Raw genomic sequence first — 10,021 nt, 5'->3', positions numbered from 1 at the left:
CTCCCAGCCTTCCAGTATTTTCCAGTTTCCTATTGAAAGTCAGCATCACACAGTTGCATGAGCAATTCCTCCTTAACTGTGCCCTTTCCCTGCACTAGATAACACACGCCCTGCGGGCAGGAGGGAGGTCCTGTGTATAACACCACCACCAACCGCAGAGGGGCTCGGGGGGCAGCCTCGGTGACAGACAGGTACACGGGGACCCTGGTGGCCAGAGTTTGCATGCCATCTGCGCCTCCAAGATCCCGGCCTTTCCTGGAACACAGAACTGTTTTGGGAAAAGTCCTTCAGCCCCACATTTGTGGGCTAAGGGAGGAAACTGTGAGCAGAGCCCAGCAAACGCTCTCCATCCAATCCTACTGCGTCCTGAACTCCAAGGCCCACCCCCCACTGGCTCTTGTTGGCTGGTCAAAAATATGGCCAGTTTATATAAAATCCTGTTTTGTTCATAGTAACCACTCCCCCTCCCCCTCCATCTGAACTGGTCAACCGCACTTAAAATTCTAAGACCTGCATTTGAGACAGGAATCTTCACGAAGCTTCCTGAGGCCACCTACCAAGGGGGGCATGGGCAGGGGGCGGTGGGGAATGACCCCTGCTCTGAAGCGCACACATCCCTTTGGCTCAGTCCCTAGCCGAGGGACCCCAGGGGTGGAAGGGAATCAGGCAGCGTACGCCTCCAAGCCGGAGGGGAAGGGGCAGTCGGCGGGCGCCTGGTGCCGTGGAGGGGTGGGCTGCGAGTCCCAAGTGCTGAGTCAGGGCCCCGTGGGCGCTGCCCGCCCCGCGGCTGCCACCCCAACCTCGGGCGATCTCGGGGGGCGCCGGGGGGAGGGGGGCTGCGGGGCGCGGCCGGGGGCCAGGTGCGCAGCTGCGGGCGGGGGTGGGGGCCAGACGTGTCCGCCGGTCTGGGCACAACAAAGCCGAGTTTGGGGGAGGGCGGGGAGGCGCGGGAGGCGCGCGGGGAGGGGGCGGCCCGGAGCTGCCGGAGCCGCATTGGCCGCCCGCCACCGGGGGGCGGAGCCGGCTCGCCTCGGAGCGCAATAAAAGGCCGGCTCGGCCCGCGCCCGCAGCGCACGCATCCATAGAAGGCAGTGGAAGCCGCCGGCGCCGGGTCGCGCGCTCGCTCGCTCGCCCGCCCGCCCGCCCGCCTCGCCGCCCCCACCCGTCTCCTCGCCGCCGCGTGAGCCGCGCCCCACGCCCCGCGCGCCCCCCTCTCCGGCCCGCGACAAAGACCCGGGAAAGTTTGCGCGGGCGAGCGCGGGCCAGGTGCGGAGGGCGCGCCCGCGGAGCGCAGCGAGCCCCGCGCGGCCCCGGCGCGCCCAGAGGCCAGCGCTCGCAGAGCCGGCGGAGGCGGCCGAGCCCCGCGCCCCGCGCCCCGCGCCCCGCGCCCCCGCCCGCCATGGGCTCCGCGGCCCGCAGCCTGCGGCTCGCGCTGGGCCTGCTGCTGCTGCTGGGGACGCTGCTGCGCCGGGCCGACGCCTGCAGCTGCTCCCCGGTGCACCCGCAACAGGCGTTTTGCAATGCAGACGTAGGTAAGGACGGCGACCCCGCCCCGGCCCGGTGCCCGCCTCCCCGAGGGTCCGCGGGCGCCCCGCCCGCCCGCAGCTGGCCGAGGGGCCCACGCCCCGGACCCTGGCCCTCGGGCCTTCTCGAATCCTGCAAGTGGACGCCAAAATCGCACTTTTTTTCCCACCCCCTTCCGTCTCCCTTTCTTTGCTTCTCTGCCGAGATGCTTCTCAACCTCAAAATTCCACCGAAATTCCGCTGCAGCTCCAGCCCCAGAGAAGGGAGCCAGGGAACGGATCGGGTTTTGGCAGGCGGAGGGCCCTGGGATGCCAGCGCGGGGGGCGGGGAGAGTGGGGGGACACAGCGTGGGACGGGGAGAGTTCCGGCGCCGGGGGGCTGGAGGCCTGGGGACCCCGGGAGAAACTTGCACGGATAACATGGAGCTGGCCTTCTGTGGCCTGGAGCTGAGTGCCAAAGGGCTTCTCTGCCTGGGCCCCTCCCTCCAGCCCCGTTTGGGGGTTCGCAGGATTAAACTGGGGCAGAGTGGAAGCTTCCCTCCTCTGGCCGGCTTCCCTGTGCTCAGAGGGGCAGCCCCGAGAGGCAGCTAGAGCCCCAAAGGCAGCTCCTTAATCTGCACCCTGCCCAGGGGGCACCCAACCCAGGGCCGTTGTCGGGGGAGAGGGAGGAGGGTCCTTGAGTGGTTTGCACCCGGTGAGTGCTTTTTCAGGACATGCACAAGAACGAGGCTGTGTGGGGCAAGTGGGGTTGTGTGGCTGTTTAGAATCCTCAAGAAAATATCTGTTACCCCCAGGACTCCTTACCCCCCCTCCCCCCAGTGGTGGGAGCAGGCAAGGGAGGGAGGAGAAGCCAGATACTAGGTGTGATCCACACAGGGGCTGGGACAAGTGGGGAGAAGCCAGCAGAAATGGGAGGAACCAGCTGGGCCCCAGAGGTTTCCATGCAGGCCTCCAACTGCCCTGGTGAGGGTCAGCCAGGTTCTCCTGGGCCAAGTTCAGTTGAGCCGGAAGGACAGATGCCCAGCAGGTGGGCCACTGCAGCCCCCTATCCCGCTCCCCCCCCTCACCACCCCCAGGCTTTTCAACAGGTTTATGTTCTGCTCCTGAGTCTCAGCCAGCCAAGCATCCGGTTGCCAGGCCACATGTGGTGGGGCTGGCCGCCCTCACCTGTGCAGACGCAGAGCCAGGGTCTCTGGGTTTCTTCTGTTGTCAGCCATGCCCTTCTCATCCCCCCACCCCCACCCCCATGGCTGCTGGCCACACCCCAGTTGGCCCTCTGAGCTGTTGCCAGCCCAGGAAGTGTTCGTGGGTTCTTATCTGTGGGCCTCACATGGCCGTGGCCACCTGGGCGTGGGACGTGGTCCATGCTTACGGACTAGTTTTCCGTAAAACCCGAGTTGGGGGGAGGTAAGGTCGGCTCCCCGATTTGGGTTTGGTGCTCAGCAGGATTTGAGGGCGATGCACATCGGCCTCCTTCTGGGGTGTCTGCTGGGAGTCCCGGCCTGGCCAGGCCCCTTTGCTAAGAGCGAGGCCATACTTCTGACCATCAGGCCGTGGGGCAGGATGGTCCCAAGGCCCAGAAGGAACCGAGTCTTGCAAGGTGCTTGGGCTTGGTTCGCAGGCACCAAGCAGGAAGGGGCTGGCCCTGGAGACCGACCACCTCACACTCTTTGGCCCCGGAGGGAGAATTCCTGGCCGCGTCCTGGCCCAGTAAGCTGAGACAGCAAAGGGTCGGGGTCGAGGGGCTTCTTGCTTTGTGGTTCCTCTCTCTTCTGCCTGGATCTCCTGGCATGTGTGTCCCAATTCTCCAAATCAGAAGCATCGGAGATCCTACACTTTTAACCCCGTCTCAGCTCGGAGGCCGGTCGGGGTACCGACGCCAGACTTGCATTGCGACGCCCAGTTCGTTAGAGTCCCGTGGCTGCTGTAGCGAATCACCAGAAACTGGGGGGTGAAGGGGGGGTGCTTAAAACAACAGGAATTGCTTCTCTCACAGTGTAGGGGCCCAAAGCCCCAGATCAAGGTGTGGGTAGGATTGGCTCCTTCCGGGGGCCCCGAGGGGGAATTCGCTCTAGGTCTCTCTCGCAGCTTGGTCTGGCTGCTGGTGCTCCTTAGCTTGTGGACGCGTCCCTCCAGCCTGCGCTCTGTCTTTACGTGGGTCCGTCTGTGCGCGCGTCTGTCCAAATCTCTCTCTCCTTAGAAAGACCCCGATCACTGAGTTTCGGGCCCACTTGAATCCAGCATGACATCATCTTAACGTGATCACATCTGCAGAGACCCTATTTCCAAATAAGGTCACGTACGCAGGTTTCTGGGTGGACCTGAATTTTAGGGGGAAGCTCGTCACACACCGGCTGCCCCGGTCGGCCCCTCTGTGTTCGATCTCCTTGGGATACAGAGCCGAGGCACCCCAGGGTGGCCGTGGAGTAAACCTCACGGTGAAGGCCGTGGCCCTTCTGTGTCTGCTTCTCTTTTAAGTCCTGCTTGTATTCCCCGCTCTGGCCCAGAACCGAGTTGCCTGGGACTCTTTTAGAGACCACTCAAGGCTGGGTCCCTTTGTAAATACAGAGGGCCGGGCCTGGACCTCAGCTCTTGTGGTTTTAAAAGCGCCACAGGTGATTCCGTGCCACCACGGCCGGCTGTGGCCGCGACCCAGGGGCCCGTGAAGGGTGATGGCCTCACACACACTGGGGTTACTAAACGCTGACCTTGAATGTGCTGTGCTGGCTCCTTTAATTGTCGGCTGGACGCAGGCTCGTTAACTGGCTTGGTGTCTACGAGAGGCAGTTGGCTTAAGAAATAGTCCGATCTCTGTCTGCCTGCCTGTGTAAGGATTTCTGGGAGCTTGTAGGACCGGAACTGTGCTCAGGAAAAGGAGCTCATGATGAGGTTGTGAAATTTACGATGAAGGGAGCAGTAGGTAAGACCTGGGTCCCTCCTGGAAGGCCTTGTTCCCCATCCTTTCCAGGCAAATGAGGACAAACGGGAAACGTTTCCTGTCTCAGCCCTGCTCCCATGTGCTGCTGGCCCGGCTCCTACCACCTAATGGAGTCCGTGGCCGTCTACCGCGAGCCTGCCCAGCCCCCAGCCCCCGGCACCTGGCCACAGACCAGCTTTGGGCCTTTTCTCCAAGCAGTACCACCATGGAGGGAGCCTCCAGACACTGAGCCAGCTGAGAGACTTGGCCAGTTTGGGAGTCCTGGGTCAATCCAGGAGCTCCCTGGATCTGGCAAAGAAAATCTCACTTCTGGCTTGGGTGGCAGCACCCAAGGCCACGTGGCTCCAGAAGAGTGGCCCACGATGGCGTCTTTCTCAGGGTGCTCCCATCTCCAGACCCTGCTCTCGGCAAACCCCCATGGCGATCTCCGGCAGAGCGGAGAAAGGCCCACCGCCAAGGTCGCTTGCCGGTTGCCGGGCCGGGCGGGCCAGACCGTGGCCACCTGCAGAAAACACACAGCGAGCATTCGGAAATGGCCGTGTCTTCACTGGATGCACGTGTCCGGGAAGACCAGGGCAGATAAGACTCCAGTGAGTTGAATCAGGCCCTAAGTGCACGGGGGCCGGGTGGGGGTGGCTCTTTAAAACTGCCGTTGGCGACTCCTATAGAGTGCTTGCCCGCTTGGTGTTGTGTATACCCTTTCACGGCGGGCTGTGTTTCAACAAGCCGTTATGGCGTGGCCGGCTCCGCCCCACGGGAGGCATTGTCCCCCGCCTTAGGAGGGGACCTCCGGACACCAGTGCCAGGTGGTGTGGGAGTGCTGGGTGTGTCAGGGTGGGCAGAGCCCCGCAGTCCCCAACCCTGATGGCCACACTCCAGGTGCTTTGGGTAAATGATAAATCAAGTACCTGTGTGAGAGGGGAATGCATTTTTAGGATCTGGAAGTAGCAGGTTTTGAAGGGAGGGGGGCCACGGAGGGGACTGGAGCCCCTGGGCCCGGGTTTGGACAGTGTCCCTGGAAGGATGCATTCTCCCCAGGGAGTCCCTGGAACCTGGGCTGCTGGCATTTCCCGGGGTTGGGAGACAGAGGGTGGAGATGTATCCTAGACACATGCGTGCGGGTGGTGCCGGGCGTGGCCGGTGGGTGGAGGGAGCTCTCCCCACACCGTGGCCCCTGCCTGTGGGCTGAGGACTTGGTGTCAGCCTGCAGCCGGGACCTGCTCGGTCCTCGGGAATTTGCGGTTGGGGCCTGTGGTCTGTGAGCGGCAGGTGGGCTGGGCCCCTGCCTCTCTTCTGTGCTGTCTCAGCTGGGCCGCCGGGCAGACCCCCGTGCCGGGCGCACGGTCCAGGTCCAGTGGCGGCATTTGAGCGCATTGAGAACAAGGATGTGGACCCCTTCCCAGGCTTATGGGGTCGGTGGGGAGGGAGGACGTGCAGCCACCCTAGGCCAGATGCAGAGCCACTGACCCGAGGCCCGAGGCCTGCAGGTGTGGGTGAACCCCTCAGATTCCCAAGTGGCTAAGAGATCTACCCGGAGGACCCTGGGAAACGCAGCAGGAGAGAGAAGGGCCTGGAGGAGACCAGAGAAGAAAGAACAGCGTGGTGGGCGGGGCCAGTGCTTCTCCCCTGCGCCGGACGCTCCCTCACCCTTCCGCAAGCACGCGCACAAGGGACCAAGGGCAGGTGGCCCCATGACTAGGCTGGTTTTCCTGGAAAGAGAAAAGCAGAGCTGAGGAGCCAAGGTGGGAGAGTGTGAGCCCTGAATCTGAGGACAGGGCTGGGGGACCATGCACCCAGACGTGGTTAGGTGCATCATCCGTGGCGGCAGCGTGGGGGTGTGCCGAGCAAAGGGACCACCCACCCAGGGAACGGTGAGAGAGAGTTCCAGGTGCAGAGCAGGGGGGCGAGGGGCCAGATGACCCCTCTGTGGTGTATCACGTGCAATCTGTGTCCCTTCCAGGGGCCCAAGGCAAGCCTTTGAGGATGTGCACCTGTGGATGACAGCAGGGGTGGCCCCGGGAGTTGGCTAGAAGGCAGATGTCTGAACTGGTCCCGAATTGGAGCCTTGTGGCTCGGGGCATGGGCACTGGTATTTTTTATTTGGAGTGTGCACCTGGGAGAGGGGCAGAGAGGGAGGGAGAGAGCGAATCCCGAGCAGGCTCCACACTGTCGGCACAGAGCCCCGTGTAACGCTTGGTCTCTCCAACCCTGAGATCATGACCTGAGCCAAAATCAGGAGCCAGATGCTTAACTGACTGAGCCACCCAGGCCCCTCATGGGCATTGGTATTTATAAGACTGTCCAGGTGATTCTGGTACCTGCCAATGTTTGCACAGAGCAGTTGTCTCCAGTGTGGGCTACTCAGGACACTTTTGGTTTGAGAAAAGAATGTTCTCGGGGCTCCTGGGTGGCTCAGTCAGTGAGGCATCTGGCTCTGGATTTCGGCTCGGGTCATCATCTCCCGGCTTGTGAGTTCAAGCCCCGTGTCAAGCTCTGCACAGTCAGTGCAGGATTGACAGCTTGGGATCCTCTCTCTCTGCCCCTCACCCGCTCATTCTCTCTCTCTCTCTCAAAATAAATTAAAAAAAAAAACAAGGGGCGCCTGGGTGGCGCAGTCGGTTAGGCGTCCGACTTCAGCCAGGTCACGATCTCGCGGTCCGTGAGTTCGAGCCCCGCGTCGGGCTCTGGGCTGATGGCTCGGAGCCTGGAGCCTGTTTCTGATTCTGTGTCTCCCTCTCTCTCTCTGCCCCTCTCCCGGTCATGCTCTGTCTCTCTCTGTCCCAAAAAATAAATAAACGTTGAAAAAAAAATTAAAAAAAAAAAAACAAAACAAAAAGAATGTTCTAGATCTTTAGTATAGGCATTGACAGCAGTACTTGTACATAACTTTAAATGGGTAGATAGGTCTTGAGGCTGCTTGGCCAGACTTCTGTCTTGGTGCTAAAGGGTCTGAGCAGGTGTGGAGCCAGAGGGCCGTGGGGGTGTCCGGCCAGGGGTTAAGCAGGTAGATGAGATGCCTAGAGTTTGGGAGCAGAGGTGGCTGAGGGAGGCGGGGAAGGGGGACTTCCAGACGGAGGGATGGTCAGGAGCACCTGTGTCTCAGAGGGCAGGTAGGTTGAAGTTGACTCCCCCATCCAGACCTGGGAGCCCCCAGGACCCACTCCCCCGGCCCCTTGAGGCCTGAACTGGCTGGAATCCTTCGGTGCCTCCGTCGTTGTGTGGACGTGTGGCTCCAGGGAAAAGTGCACAGGACCCAGAGGCATCGTGTTTTGCAGCTGACAAAATTGGATCCGCTGTGTCTGAATAGTACCCCAGGTTAGGCTTCTGGAGACCCCAGCAAGGCGGACTGCACGAGCGTTTACTCTAAGAATCACATCGAGGTGGAGTCTTTCTAAGGAAGGGTCCTATCCCGGGCCGTAGGGACATCTATCCAAAGATAGACTGGGGGGTGGTGGCGGGGGAGGGGGGGGCGGGGGACACGGGTCTTGAGCCCTGAAACCGCAAGCAAAGCCGTGTGTCTGTGTGTGCGCACGCGTATGTGTGTGCGTGCCCGGATTTTCCGAGGCAGGGGCGGTGGCTTCCACCAGATTCTCAGAGGGCTGTGTGACCTCCAAGAGCCGGTTCGCTACCGTGGAAACAGCCATTGTATGGCCCGTAGGGGAGAGTGGAGAACGTGGGGAGAAGTGTCACTGGAACCGAAATGCGGGCAGCTCTGAGCCCGGGTGCGGCAGTGGAGTCTGGAGTCCCGGCGATGGGACCCACTGCAGGATTTTGTGCGCCCCCCCCCCCAACTGTTAGATGCCAGGGTGGGGGAGGGGCACAAAGCTGCGGGCAGGAGAGCGATTTTTTTTTTTTAATGTTTTATGTATTTTTGAGACAGAGACAGAGCAGGAGCAGGGGAGGGGCAGAGAGACAGGGAGACACAGAACCGGAAGCAGGCTCCAGGCTCCGAGCTGTCAGCGCAGAGCCCGATGTGGGGCTCGAACTCACAAACCGCGAGATCATGACCTGAGCCGAAGTTGGACGCTTAATGGACTGAGCCACCCAGGCGCCCCGATTTTAAGGGGCCTGCAGTTCTCCAGGAGCCCGTGCCTGCAGTGGGGGAGGTCTCGGGAGACAGAAGGCAGGTGTAGCAACTGGTGGGCCTGGTGGGGAGGGCAGGGGCGGGAAGGGCTCGTGGGGGCTCGTCTCTGGAGTTCGCCCTCAGTGCCCAGAGACCAGGTATCCCCTCACGTGCTCAGGGCTACCCTCCCCGTTTAGTTCTGCTGGGATACAGAGCCTGGGTCTACACGGGAAAGCCTCTGGCCGTGGCTCAGCAGATGGTGGAAAATCGGGGTGGGCGGGGGGGGCCCGGGAGGGAAGGGGAAGTAGAACACAGAGGGGAAGTCGAGTCAGCAGAAACGAGGGAGCTGGCTTTTATAACAAGCCTGTTAGGGAGGCCGCCGTGCAGCCCCATGCCAGCGTCCAGAGGGGTGAGGTCCTGGGCCAGTGCCCTCTGCCTCAGTTTCTCCAGCTCCAAACAGATGGCAAATTACTTACTTGCTAGGGTTGTGGGCGAGGATCACAAGAACAAGCAGAGGTAAAATGCTTAGGACGCTGCTCACAGGGGGTTCTGGTGTGTGTGTGTGTTTTGGGGGGGGGGGTTGTTCGCTGTCTCCACGTGAGACCCTGTGCTGTGCACACCACCCCCACCGAACAGAGCAGAGGCCGTGGTGATCGATCGCACAGGGAAGGGAGCTGGGGAGACACAGGCCGGGTTCCCGGGCCGCCTGCGGGCAGCCAGGCAGGAAATCATCCTGAGTTTGGGAAGGGCACAGGACGTGACAATAACGGCTGTTGCTAGTAAGTGCCGAGTGCTTGGAGGTATGTCCGCGTGTTCCTGGTGTTAGCCCTGCCCGTTCAGTTGTTATCCCCTTTTATAGAAGGTCACGGTGAGGCACGGCTGATGAGGTCACTTGCTCGGGGTCGTGCAACGGGCAGGTAGCCGAGAAGACGGGAGGTGTTAATAGAGGAGCCCGACCTTCGGGATTCTGAGCCACGAGAGCTTGGCTGGGGCGGGAGGGTGGAGGGTGGAGGGTGAGAGACCTCTCGCTCAGAGGTTATAGCCCATCGACTGCAGATGAGCAAATAAATGAAGCTCTATCCTGACAGCAAAATATTCAGCTGTCATTTTCAGCGGTGTTACGGATTCACGTTTGTGACCTAGAAGAATCTTTAGGACGTATTTATTTTAAGTGTTTTTTTTAAAATGTTTTTATTTATTTTTGAGACAGAGAGAGACAGAGCAGGAGCAGGGGAGGGGCAGAGAGAGAGGGAGACACAGAATCCGAAGCAGGCTCCGGGCTCCGAGCTGTCCGCACAGAGCCTGCCGCGGGGCTGGAACTCATGGACTGTGAGACCATGACCCTGAGCCGAAGTCGGACGTTTAACTGACTAAGCCACCCAGGCGCCCCAGGACGTGTTTATTTTAAAAGCCCAGTTGCACTGAGTGCTTTCAAATTTATTTTATTTTATTTATTTAGTTTTATTTATTTTATTCTTTAATTTTATCTTGTTTTGT

General features: G+C 60.8%; 1 protein-coding gene across 1 annotated transcript in view; it reads left to right on the top strand.

The window, feature by feature from the left end:
• The first annotated feature begins 1,078 nt into the window (after positions 1-1,078).
• The window catches only part of TIMP2 (TIMP metallopeptidase inhibitor 2), a 48,250-nt gene continuing 39,307 nt past the window's right edge, over positions 1,079-10,021 (top strand). The window contains exon 1 of the mRNA XM_043585720.1: positions 1,079-1,532. Coding sequence (XP_043441655.1) covers positions 1,400-1,532 — 133 coding nt within the window. The 5' untranslated portion in view covers positions 1,079-1,399. The remainder of the gene's footprint in view (positions 1,533-10,021) is intronic.

Source organism: Prionailurus bengalensis, chromosome E1, assembly GCF_016509475.1.
Source record: "Prionailurus bengalensis isolate Pbe53 chromosome E1, Fcat_Pben_1.1_paternal_pri, whole genome shotgun sequence".
Lineage (NCBI taxonomy): Eukaryota > Metazoa > Chordata > Mammalia > Carnivora > Felidae > Prionailurus > Prionailurus bengalensis.
This window is presented reverse-complemented; position numbering and strand designations above follow the sequence as displayed.